Here is a 14,095-nt window from a genome sequence, read left to right on the forward strand (position 1 = left end):
TCAGCTATAATCACTATTACATAAAATTCTTAAATGACATATTACTTTTATTAGTCAATAAACCTTTCGTAATCACATAGTTTTTATTGGTGCATCAATTTGATTTTATAATGTGATTAAGGTTGCTTGCCGAAACCTTCTTAATAACTGCCGAAACCTATACGGAAAATGCCGAAACTATATTAAATCATATTAAAAATCCTGCCGAAACTTTGCCGAAATGCCGAAACCCCCATTTGCCAAAACTGCCGAAACCCTGCCGAAACTATAGTAAACATATAGTAAAATCTTGCCGAAATTTATCGCAGGATTTTGGAGAGGTTTTGGCAAGCAACCTTAAATGTGATTAAGGTTGCTGGACGAAACTAAGTAGTTTAAACAATTGTTGAAATCGAAACTAGTTGAAACATTTTATTAAAAAATTAAAAATTTGCGAAACTGCGAAATTGACGAAACTGGTAAAACTGTAAAAGGTTTAGACATATTTTTACATAGTAATTAATAAAGTTTACCATTTATTATAATAAATTATATAATTTAATATAAATTTAACCAGTTTTGCAATTATAAAATTTAATATACATTATATTAATTATTTAAATCATTATACTGTATATATTAAAATATATAGTAAGTTTAATTAATAACCAGTTTTATAATTTTACTTTTTATATATTATTATTAGTACAGTCAGATCTCTATATAGTTATCTAATCGGTTCTATAAAAATTGGTAACTATATAGAGGCTCGCTTTTACTATGATGTAATTATATAAAGGTTTTTTTATATAATAAGTATATAAATTGGATTTTCTCAAAGGTGTGATTATAAGGAGAAATTTTATATGATGTAACTATATGAAATGTTACTATATGAAGGTCTAATTATATTTATTAATAATTATATAATATTTATTTGTAAAAAATTTATTTAAATATATATAATAATGTATTAATAATTATTTATTTTAAATTTTATTAATTAGAAAGTTTAGACATAGTTTAGACATTTAGCTATTGTCGAAATCTTTTGTCATAGTTTAAACTATTACTAATTAAAGTTTAGACTTTTGTTAAAAGTTAAAATAAGTTTAGCCAAGCAACCTTAAATATGATTGATCATTCAATTTGTGATACATTAAATCATATAAATTCGCAGCAATAGATCATTCGCTTAACGAAGACATGAAAAACTCACTATGTCTCCTATTGCCCCCACCCCAACCAAAATAACGTCGCATAGCTATAAGTGGATGGACGTTAAACATCAGATACGTGAGTGGTCAATAGCAAATAAGAGCAAGAGACATGAAGATATTGCAAACCACTTCAATGAAAAGTGCCCTAATTTGAATATTGAAAGGAGCACAATTTCAAAGATTCTGGCATAAAGTGACAGGTGGAAAGCAATAAACGCTGAAGATTCAGTTCAAACATTTAGACATAAAGAAGTCAAGTTTCTGGATCTTGAATATGCAATGAGCCTATAGGTGGAGAATGTGACAGCCGGTGGCATAATATTAACAGATTTGTTAATAAAAGAAAAAGCAAGAACCTTTGGCGAAGTTTTAATATTCAAGAAGAAGATTTATCTTTTTCTAATGGATGGTTATATAAGTTTAAAAAATGTAATAACATTCGTAAGTACTGTATACACGGGGAATCAGAAAGTGCACCATTAGCATCTCTTTCGGAAGAGTGAGCAAGGTTGCAAGAAGTATTAGGTCGATATTCTTTTGACTGTATTTACAACATTGACGAAACGGTAAGTTTTCTCTTCTTTTTTTATTGAAAGTTGAATGAAAGGTGTTAAAAAAATTAATCGGAATGTAGCAGAACGTTCTATATATCGATCATCTGCATAATCCTGATTGAACATGTGCATAATGCATAATTTAGAATTAGAAACGCGTGTAATGAACTTTGAACAAAAATTAATTTTTTTTTGTTCCTTAGAGACTTTTTTACCGTATGTCACCAAGTGAAACACTCTCATAAAAGCCAGTTTCCAGTCGAAAGAAGGATAAAACTCGAGTTACTATTCTTCTTGGTGTTAATGTGACAGGAATTGACAAGTTAAAGCTGTAGGTTATTGAAAATTCTAAGCGTTCAAGACCTCTTTCAAAGGTTAACTTGGAATATCTTTCTGTATATTATCGAGGTAATCCTAAGACGTGGATGAACTCATCAGTTTTCGAAGAGGTTCTTTGTGAAATGGATAGATATTTCAGAATTCAAAATAAAAAGATCTTGCTTTTGATTGATAATGCTCTGTCACATTTCGACCCCCACTACTCGCCAGCCTTAGAAATTGATCAAAATGATGATAATGATGCATCTAATGGTAAGTTCGATCTATTAATTTACTAATTAACAGTTGCAGTACGTTTTCTCAAAATAAAAACGTTTTTCTGATAACATTTTTGAGATAATGTCCAAAACTGTTACCTTTTTCTGATTTTTACCAGAAAATCAAACATCCAGATGCCATAGTGGTCGTGTTAGTGGATCAAGAGGTCGTGATGGTTGTGTTAGTGGATTAAGAGGTCGTGGTGGTCATTCAAGAGGTCACGGGGGTCATTCAGGAGATAGTTATCATGATGGATCAGATGGGTATCAACCTGACATCTCCCAGATTCAACTAACTCATGTTGAAGTGGTTTTCTTACCTTCTAATACCACAAGCCATCTCCAACCTCTTGATGCTGGAATAATCGCAAGTTTTAAAAATTACTTTAAGAGAAAATTTTGCCGTCATATGCTGGACCTTTTTGAGGAAGATAAAGATATTAACAGCAAAAAAATTAACATAAAGGAGGCCATTGACTATGTCACTGAATCATGAAATTGCGTGACTAAAGAAACAGTTCAGAACTGCTGAAGAAAAACCAGAATTTTACCTTCTTTATCAGATAAAGACAGAGATGACGTATCATGAATCTAACAAGAAATGATGGATAGTGAAACAGCCGATATCAATCAAATGATCAAAAAGCTTGATATGAATAATCCTTCTGCTGCTTTATTGGCAAATGAATTAAACAATTTCTTTCAAGAATTGGAAGAAATGCAGACAGAAGATATTTTAAGTGATATTGATATTATAAGGTTAGTCCAGGAGGATGCGCGTGATGAAGATGAAAGTAGTAACTCCGAAAATGATACTTTAGTATCTCCTGGTAATGCACTCAAATCTTTAGAGACATGGATTTCGTTTTATGAGCAGCAAGATGATAATGAATTTCATGCAGAAGATTTAAAGCTTTTTAAAAGGTACTTTAAGATTATCAAATGGCTGGAGCAACAATTCTGAAAGCAGGCATCAATTATGGATTATTTTTTCAGTATTTGATGAGTTCTTAATTGATATTGAACATTTTTGTAATATTAACATTTAATAAAAGCATTTATTACAAAATTTAAAAATTTAAGCATTATACAGTATATATATTTATACATGCATTTATATACAATCTAATAATTCATTTAGTATTTTTGTTTTAAATTAATAATTAATACTAGTACAGAAAAACTTCGAACCAACCTTTATATAATTACAGCATGTGATTTTTAATATGGCAGTGATTCTATAAAGGTTACCTTTTTACTGTCACACTTTTATAAAATTACCAATTTTGGCAAAACCAATTAGGTAACTATACAGAAGTCAGACTGTATCTGTAAAAGCATAGACTTCATCATATAGACTGATCACCACCCAGAAAATCCACAGGAGCTTATGATGTAAGATTTGCATATATATATATTTCATTATTTTTTGTGTATCATACCTCCAGATATATTATTAAAACAATATTCAGATATGGATATATTTTTAGCAATCAATATTTCGCATATGGATTTTGGGAGTCTGTATACTAATCTTTCGTGAATCATCAATATGATGAAATGCAGTGCGTAATTGCTAGTGAGAATCTGGAAAATGTTTTCTTCTGAACATTTACTAGTGCTATATAAGACAGGCAGTTGGCTATAAACTAGAAGATAAATCCATTATGTCAGACTTAGAATCAATCAAAGGTCCAGAATCTTTTCAGGTTCCAGAAAGACCTCATTCAACTCTTACCAATTATAAGAATCTTGCTTATAATATCCTAAAAAATCTTAATGATGAACTTGTAAAAGATAAAGAAATTTTGGAACTAAGACCATTTTCTGAATGTACAATGAAGGTTTTGACACTCCTTCTCAAAGCGATTACAATACTCTTATGTGAGCATATTTTTCACCAGATATGTGTAGAGAAACAGCTTCTAAATTAACTAGGCATGTGTCCATTTCCCAAATGTGGGAAGAAAGCTGAAATCATATACCCCTTTACTAGGAGAAATTCACAATCGTCCCAATCAAGCAGAACTTCAGCTATTTCTAACTTGATGGGTGAAAAGTTTGTTCTGAATTCACTGGTCATACTAGAAGATCCGATGGAGAAAGTAGTCAAGAATGCACTTATTCAAGAAACTGAAATCGGTACATATGCCAAATGTTCTAAAAAAATCACCTTAGGTTTCCCTAAAGATACCGTCTTCTTGTCCTGTAAACATGCTGTACACTTTAATTGCATTGACAATTCAAACAAGAGGTGTCCTACCTGTCCAGTAAATTTGCAATTAATTCTGACCACACAAAGAAGGCGAACTAGTAACTCTTTCACTGAAAAGACCTCAAGAAAAAAGGCCAAACCTTTAGGAAGAGATAATTCACCCATATTAAAACGCCTTATTCAGGAACTATTAACAAATGATTCTGAAGATGATATCTCATTACAATAGAATTCCTTCTCCACTTCTAGTATGAATGTTCCCATCGATTTCCTCAAACTGTATAAAGATATTCTTAATGCTGAAGATGCTAGTAAGAAAACGGCTCAAAATTTAATTCTTCACTATTTCCATTTCAGTAAGGCATTAAAGGATCGATACGACTTTTTCTGGAAATCCAATCCCATGCATACATCCTAAAGGTTGGTAAATAATGAGGTTAGAAAACAGATTCCCGATTCTATTAATGAAGACTTGCTTCAAAAGACAAAGAAAAGAGCCCAGAAGATTTATGAGATGTTTAATGAGTTGGGGGTTGATAAGATTAAGCATATTAAGACTTTCACTGTCTTAACATTGACACATATTTCTCAGGATGATATAGATTATGTTCTGGCAACACTTTCGACTTCATAAATTTATTGCGTCACAAGTCATGTGATGTTGTAATATGCTATCACAACCTTTGAAGCGTTTCTTAGTCATGAAAAAGCTTTTTGCTTTTGTACAGTGTCTAGAAAAAAGTCAGTAAGCATGTGATGTCAATCAATTTTAATGTGAATTTTTAAAATTAAATAATTCATAAATTACTACGCCAAATTTAATATTTTTTTTTTTATTTGAAAGACAAAGTCTTCAACTTTTTATTAATACTTTGTTGGGTAACCTTTACTATTTATAACAGCAGAGATATAACTAAGGTTGCTTGTCTAAATCTCTTCAAAATCCTACGATTAGTTTCATTAAAATTTTACTATAGATTTATTATAGTTTCGGCAGAGTTTCAGCAGTTTTGACATTTATAATAAGTTTCAGCAGTTTCACCTTTCTCCAAAGTTTCACCAGTTTTTTAATACAACTTTAATATAGTTTTGGCAGAATTTTGCTTTTTGGCGAAACGCCATCTTGCCTAAACCCCTAGGTTTCGGCAAGCAACCTTAAATATAACGAGGCATGCTACTAATAAGATTTTGATATTTATCAGCTTCAATATTTGACCATTCCTCTTGAAGTATTTCCCATAAATTCTCCCTGTTTTTTGGTAATGACTTATATGCCTGCACCTGCCTTTCCAATTCATCACATAAATGCTCTATAGGATTCAAATCTGGGCTCTGTGCAGGCCAAGGAAAGCTGTTTACTTCATTTTCTTCTTTCCAACTCTTAACCACCCTTACAGTATATATAGGGTAAAGTTGCCTGCTGAAATTAGGGAGTTTCGGCATGTTGAAATTGTTGAAACTATTTTGACATTTCGACATTGGCTCTCTGATTTGTCGAAATGCCGAAATAGTTTTGACATATCAAAATTGCCAAAACTTAAAAATATTACGTTTTACATAATAACTCGGCATCCAATGATCGTAGAAAGATGCACTATAGCTCGTTGGAATCGTCTCATAACGACGAGTCGAATGGTGGTTAAATCATCTTTTTATGATCACTGGATGCCGAGATAATAGGCGAAACGTTAAACGGTACAGTATCACAAAATACAAAATGCTGATTTTTGACATTTCACTCAATATCTTGGCATCCAGTTATTGTAAAAAGACGATCTAACCACCATTCGAATCGTCGTTATAAGACGATTCCAACAAGTTATAGTGCATCTTTCTACGATCATTGAATTCCAAGTTATTATGTAAAACGTAATATTTTTAGGTTTCGACAATTTTGACATGTCGAAACTATTTTGGCATTTAGTTTCAACATTTTGACAATAGCCTGTAGAGTTTTGGCAGGCAACTTTAGCTGCAGCTCATGATTTTATCCTTGGATATAATGATGTGGTTTGTGAATCTAATCCTAATAAGCATCTATTTAAGCAATACCATCAAATGCTCTATATGAAAGACCTGTTGGCTTTATTGTGTTTCCATTTTCTTTCTCTTTTTAACAGACTTCTTACAATATGTGGTTAATTAGGCTCTTACTTGGCATACTTTAATGTTCCAACTCAAATACGATAATTCTTTTACCCTGGAGAATGCTTCTAAACACTATACATTGAAATTCCAGTTTTTCTTGAAAGATTTATTTACTCTTGCATCTTTTAAGCAGCTACGACCTAATTTGTATATAGAAATTTTTACCTGTTGCCCTTGTGAAGACCAACTCAAAGATTTCATGCACTTGTTTATGTGCAAAAGATGTCGCATTAAATTGCAACAAATTTTGAATTCCTACATGCGCCACTTAACTGCTAAAATTAAAGAAGCTGACAATAATGCTAATCACGACTTTTCCATTCAAATTAATAGAATCACCTCCTTCTCTTGTTGGTTTTTCTCTTCTAGCAACTAGTCCTCCTATATATAGTCTGGTCTGTGGTTGTTTGCCTTCTGCTTTTCTAGAAGTGTTTGAGGACTTAAATATTCCTTGTCTCACTGCCATGAATGTAATTGCCACTATTCATAATAATTTTATCAATAAATTCCAGAAACGGATTTGGAATTCACATTCTTATGATAAAGGATTATGGAAACATGTGATGAATATTACTTCAAAACTTAAAAATTCTTCAAGACCTAAAGATTTGCCTAAATCTTCATATTTACCTTTCTCATCTTTACCACCTCCGACCCATGTTAATTCACGTGACTCTGGAACCAATTGGTTAAAAAACTCAATGCAGTATGGATTATCTTAGTTTAATCACATTTGGGTCATCTAACGGTGCTACTTAATAACAGCTTTTGCAGGATGGAGTGTCGATTTTAATAGTGGGCGCGTCATTCATTATTTTGTTAGCATAGTTGCTTCTACTTTGGTTGGAATATATCAAGGGAAAAGATCTAGGAAGTGTTAGTATTAGCAATTTTTCTTTTTTTTGAATTTTCTTTTAATTTTAATTTCTTTCTAGAAGACTATATAGCTTTGTTTTTAGTTAGTTTTTATTTTATTTTCTTTTTTTATATATGTAAATTTGTAAAGTTCGATAAATACTTAATAAAGATAAAGGCTGCTATAACATGTTTGTTTTAGAGATGTTTGGGGTCCTCTTAAACCAGTTTCAATGATGTCAACCTTAATAAGTTTAACTAATAAGAATTCAAGAATAAATATATAGTATCAGTCCATCTAATTGAATGGTACTTTACATATTTTTTAAAAAAAATATATTGTAAAGTCTTTTATTTATTTTTATAATATAAAAACAACAAATTTTTACTATTATAATATAAATTCAACACTTAGTAATTGGTTTATATAGTTATTCATTAAACTTTTTATTGAGATATGATTGTGTTAGCTTTTATAAAAACTATTACACTTTTATAATTTTTTTAATTTTAATTATAGAATTTTATAAATCAGAAATAAGACAAACTAAGATATATTAAAAACTATTACACTTTTATAATTTTTTTAATTTTAATTATAGAATTTTATAAATCAGAAATAAGACAAACTAGTATTATATTAACTATATGAACTTCTCTACAAAAAAAATTAAGAGAAAAAAAAATGAAAAAAGATAATAATATGTATATAGGTTGATCTGACTCATTTCATTAATTAATGATCAGGTGATATAATTAAGGAATATATATGAAATTTGTGATAATCTGCAAATAAAATAAACTTAGATAAGTTTTCTACAAAAAAACAATATGATGGGAAATCATTGGGAAATCGTTTTCCTATTGGATGTTATAAATATGTGATATATTAAAGTTAGTATAATGTGCTTTATTTTTATAACATTATTTGCACATTATTACGTTTATTAAGGCATTTTAAACAGCAGTTTATGCTGTAAAATTTTTTTTAAATATATTAATAGGTTTATTTTTATTTTTTAGGCATTATTGTTTAATATTATTATAATTATTGTATTTATATAATAAACAGCATATTTTTAAGGGTTATTGTTTATTTTTGACAGTATTTTATAATGGTTTTATTACATAAAAGAAGCATTCGAAATATTTTTTTGATTTTTTTCACTTGTTACATTAAATTTGATTGGTTCGATATTGTCATACTTATTTTCATGTGACATTTGGTTGGTGAGTCAAATTAGCCTATATGGGTATCCCTTTTTTTCATCTAAATTAATATGTAAAATAGTTAAAATTGAAATACATTCATATTCTTGAAAAGTAAGAATAGATTTCATTTTTCTTATCACTACATTATTATATAGCTGTAATATCTCTAATTTTTAACATTTTTTGTAGAGGTAATAAGGCCATTAAAACTTTCACTTATCAAAAAACTATAATGAATCAAAATGGTAAAGCAGATTGTGTAGATTGCATTACATATATATCAAATCTGCAAAATTCATATAAGATCTCTATTGTTGAAAATAGTAAACAGGTTCCCACTTACTTATAAGATAAGTTACCTACAGGTCTAAAGTAAAAATCATATATAAAATTCTTTGCAAATCCTATTATAAAAGGAAATTTTATGTTACATTGTTATGATTTTTTTCCTTTTTAGCTAATTAACCAATAGAATTTAAGAAAAGTATTTTTGAAACTTTATTTTTTTTATTAAAGAATCGGTATCATACTAATCATTTCTTTATTTTTTTTAGTTTTTTTTGGATTTTTGTTGAATTTTAGATTTTATCAGATGGTAAGTAAATTTTGAACTTTTGAAACTTCAATTTTTTTATTTAAAAAATTTATGAATTAGACTTTTATCAGATCAGTAAAAATGGTGGATGATGGGTAGTGTGGTGGTAAATAATGTAGTGAATAGATAAATATTAAATTTAATATGAAATTTTTAATATGTAAAGCGAATTAATAGAATTTAATTGATAAATTATTAATACAAATTAAAATTAACTAAATATACAAAATTAGTAATAATTAGATTAATTATTAACAATCATTAATTTGATTTTAACAATTTGTTAGCAATTTTACTGATCGATTTATTAACAAATGACAGGCATTATGGTATAAATCACTATAAAATTAGTTGCTAATTTTTTTGGTAATGATCGCTAAGGTTAGACTGAATTTTGTCCAACATTCGGCAATTTAAAATTTTGCCAAAATGGATTATTCTAATCAGTAAAAATAACATTAATGTTAATAAATACCATGCTTTAATGAATCTTTAAGTATTATTTTGCTATAAACCTTCAGTTTCTGTAGATTGTAAAGATCTATATTCTTTCATTTTATTATGTAATATGACTTTTCTAAAGGTTAGTTTTTCCTTTTTTACTCTTTTCTTTATATGTTTAAATTGAGAAATAGTAGTTAATAACAATTTCTGCAAAAATAAGGTATGCAAATATAAAGTTGTACTAAAAACTTTAAGGATGATTAAAAACTTTAGAATACCACTAACCTTAACTTGAAGCATTATATGTGAAATCCTAATGATATATTCAAGTTCTTCATACTTGGTTGGAATGTCAAAATCCACTAAATTTAATGACGAATAATATCCTTCTTCTACATAAATAATTAGAATTGTATGTACAAAAAAATATAATAAAAGGAATCTGGATATAAGAAGTTTGGAGCTAGCTCATAAAACTGATTTTAAAAGCATTCTTTCACCTTCAATAGATATTATTTTGATTAGAGTCTGATGCATGTCTCTCAAAGTTTTTTGCACCTTTAGAGTATTGGAAAAATTTTTAGTTTGTTCTTAATCTTAAAACCAGTACACATAAAGTGAGAATTTATAACCTCAAGATAAATTTGTACCTAAATTATGTTTCTGTAAATTCAAATTAATAAATATTTAAATAACTGACATAAATCCTTTATCATACTGTAAACATTCAATTAAAATGGTATTTTCTGTATTGGTTAGTATATCTGTTACTTCTACTCAGTAATCCTGAAAAGCCCTTAATACTGCTTCTCCATTTATTAATAAAAACAGTAAGTATTATTATTTACAATGAAATATTTGATAATAATTATAATAGAACTTATAAGTGATTGTCAAGAATATCATTTAGACATGAAAATATGTGTCATTTTATAAATATATTAATATTCTGCTCTGTATTTTGTTTCTGAAAATGCTTTTGGCAATTATTTCACATCTGATTGAAATTATAAAATGTAAATATCTGTGAAGTCATATACATGATTAAATTCTAAACTATCAAATGAACTTACGTAAATTGAATTAAATTAAATATACAAGCGACATCTGGATTTAAATGATCTTTGAAAACAAGCAATGGAGTTGTTTTTATTAGTATTTATATCATATTTATTGTCAAAAGTATTTTCATCATCAAATAGATCATCAGATTTTGAAATATAGTTAAACCTTGATATAGCGAACCTTTGATATAGTGAATTTTTCAGACAACTATAATAAATTTCCCTTTGCTATAATGAATTAACCAATTAAATCTCTTAAAATCTTCACTATATTTACTATAGTCTTATAGCGAAGTTGAGGTCTGGACTCTGAACCCTAGAGTTCGTTATAACAAGGATTGACTGTAATTTGCTTTTTAATGTTTTTTAATATTTTTTGGAATTCAAGAATAAATCCATATGTTCCCTTATACCTTACTAGTGTTCTGTAGTGATCCGATCCTAAATCCGATAAATCCGGATAGATCCTATTTTACGGATCCAGCTCGGATATCCTAATCTGAAATTTTAGTACGAATCCGATCCGTTATAAAACGGATGACAGATGGAAGATCATCCGGATTAACGGATTGTAATCCATATTAAATTATATAAAAATGTATGATCATCAAATTGATTATCAATATTGGACGTTACATCTTTTTTTCTTAAATCCTAACAATGTCGCAAGAAGAGAATCAAGAGATTGATAATGAGACTGAATCCCAGGAATTTACATTTATTGAAGCAATAAATAGAATAGATTCAACGGGAAAAGGTGTATTAAATAGTTGTTCAATTTATTTATTTTATAAATATTAATAAATTGTATTATTACATTTATAAATTTTTTAAAGAAATAAATAAAGAATTAAATGCAAATTCTGCAAGTAAAAGAAAAAAATCTTCATTTACAAGACAATATTTTGAAAAGTGTCTCAATTCAAAGGGTGAGGAAGTTCAAGTTTGTAAAATCTTAGATGATAACGGCAGTAGATGTGGTCAAGCGTATAGAAATGCTGGATCTTCAACGGGAAATCTCATTGCACACTTACGTGATATTCATCATATTGTTAACGAGGATGAAGAAAGTGAAAATACTTCCAAAAAATTGAAAAAAGTATGTTTCAAAATTTAAACTTGAAATTATTATTTTATTAAATTAAAAATTAATGGATTTTTTTAGTTACGAAATACAAAGATTACAGATTTTGCCAAACCTCATCGCTCCCATCCAAAACACATCCAAAAACAACGAGAAGAATCTATGCTTAAATGGATGTTAATTACCGATCAACCTATTTCTACAGTTACAAATCCAGCATATAAAGAAAAAATTTCCAATTTTGATCCTTCCTTCATTATACCCGGAGAGCAAAAAGTCAAAACAATGATATCTAAAAGTTATAATTATAATCGTGAAAACTTAAAGAACCTTCTAAATGAAACGGCTACATCAGTATCTCTTACCACTGATCTTTGGTCAAGTAGGGCTAAACATGGATATCTAGGTATTACTGCAACATGGATTACAACAGATTTTAAAATTAGAGATGTAATGTTAGAGATGATGTATGCTCCTTCTCCCCATACCGCTAAGAATATTGCTGAATTACTTTACCAATGTATTACGAGTTGGAATCTTGAAGGACGGGTAACAACTATCATTACTGATAATGGTTCAAATATGAAAGCAGCATTTCCATTTCTAATTCAGAAAAATAAATGTGAAAGTATTCAAAGACTTCCTTTGTGCGGCACATACTCTTCAGTTAGCAATTGGGAAAGGATTGGCAGCTGCAGAAATTCTTATTGCACGTGTAAAACGAATAGTCCATTTTTTTTCAACCCAAAGACAGATAGAAAGATTAGAAGCAACACAATGCAAATTAGGTTATAAAGATATTTTGCATTGTATTCAAGATGTTTCTACCCGATGGAATTCATCTTACTATGCTTGGGATCGACTTTTTTATCTCAAAGACGCAATAATTCAACTCCAAGCTGATTTGTGTACTAGTACCAATAGAGATGATAAAAAGGATGGAAATAAACTAAGAAAGATCATGTTATCTGAGGAAGAATGGGAATTGTTGGACCAATTAGTTGATCTTTTAACACCATTTGAGAGAACAACAAAAGATTTTTCAGGAGGAACTTACGTAACATTTAGCAATATGATATCAATTATCAAAGAGCTTATTTTTAATATGACTTGCAGCTTGCCATCAAATAATGTTACTCATCATGATGAGAATACTGTATTTGAATCTGAAGGTATTGAAGTAACACCTATTGAGGTTGAAGATGAAGAAGTTATAAGTAATATTACAAATAAAAGAATTTCTATTAAAGATCCATTAAATACAGAAGGAGTTTTGGAAAATGTAAAGGAAAATATTTACAGCTCATTAATTTTTTATTGGGATAAACCAAATGATGCTGGCTTAATTGCATCTTTATTGGACCCTCGCTATAAGGAATTGGATTTTGTGGAGTTGGAAGATGATAAAAACAGAATTATTCAAAAGCTCCGGGATGAATTTTCAAATAATTTTCCAAATAAATCACCACAAGTAATAGAATTCCCTAATGATTCAATTACACCTACTCAAGATACAGAATCTTCATTGCGTTCACATAAAGAATACCGTCAACGCCGCCAAATGAAAATTAAAAAAGTTGGTCGATTGAATTCGGGTAATAATAATAGTGATGAACTAAATAATTATTTAAACATGCCAGCTGCACTTGAAAAAGAAAATCCATTAGATTGGTGGCGGGCGCGTGCACAAATTTTTCCAAAATTATCTCAAATTGCTCGTAAATACCTTGGAATACCAGCAACTTCTGTCTCAAGCGAAAGATTATTTTCACATGCTAATAATCTAATTACAGTAAAAAGAAAACACGGTTGGATACAGATTTGGCTGGTAAAATGCTTTTCTTGAAGAGAAATCTTAATTCTATGCAAGTTTTTGCAAAAGAATGGGACGAAGTTGAAGAAATGGTGCAAACCTCATAATGAATAATACATTTTATTTTCTTTTAATGCTTTTATCATTTTACATAATAAAATTATATTGCATAAAGCTTTTTTTGTTTAAATTGTGTGTTTGTACATTTTTATTTTTGACTTTGAATTTCGAAATTTGAAATTTGAATAAATATTTTTAATTATAAATAAATTTTCTATAAATAGACTAGGATAGATCCGGATGGATCCTAAATTAA

The 14,095-nt window shown here is 28.9% G+C and overlaps 2 protein-coding genes across 2 annotated transcripts; both read left to right on the top strand.

Moving 5' to 3' along the window:
* Positions 1-2,950: 2,950 nt before the first annotated feature.
* On the top strand, positions 2,951-3,313 carry OCT59_014039 (uncharacterized protein; the record flags this gene model as incomplete). The annotated part of the gene is made up of 1 exon (XM_025310290.2): positions 2,951-3,313. The coding sequence occupies one exon, from the start codon at positions 2,951-2,953 to the stop codon at positions 3,311-3,313; it is 363 nt and encodes a 120-aa protein (XP_025183649.2).
* A 703-nt stretch (positions 3,314-4,016) lies between these two features.
* OCT59_014040 (uncharacterized protein) lies at positions 4,017-4,793 on the top strand (the record flags this gene model as incomplete). The annotated part of the gene is made up of 2 exons (XM_025310289.2): positions 4,017-4,233; positions 4,288-4,793. 2 exons carry the CDS (start codon positions 4,017-4,019, stop codon positions 4,791-4,793), a joined length of 723 nt encoding a protein of 240 aa, XP_025183648.2.
* Between the last annotated feature and the right edge of the window lie 9,302 nt (positions 4,794-14,095).

This window comes from Rhizophagus irregularis, chromosome 21, assembly GCF_026210795.1.
Source record: "Rhizophagus irregularis chromosome 21, complete sequence".
Classification (NCBI taxonomy): Eukaryota; Fungi; Glomeromycota; class Glomeromycetes; order Glomerales; family Glomeraceae; genus Rhizophagus; species Rhizophagus irregularis.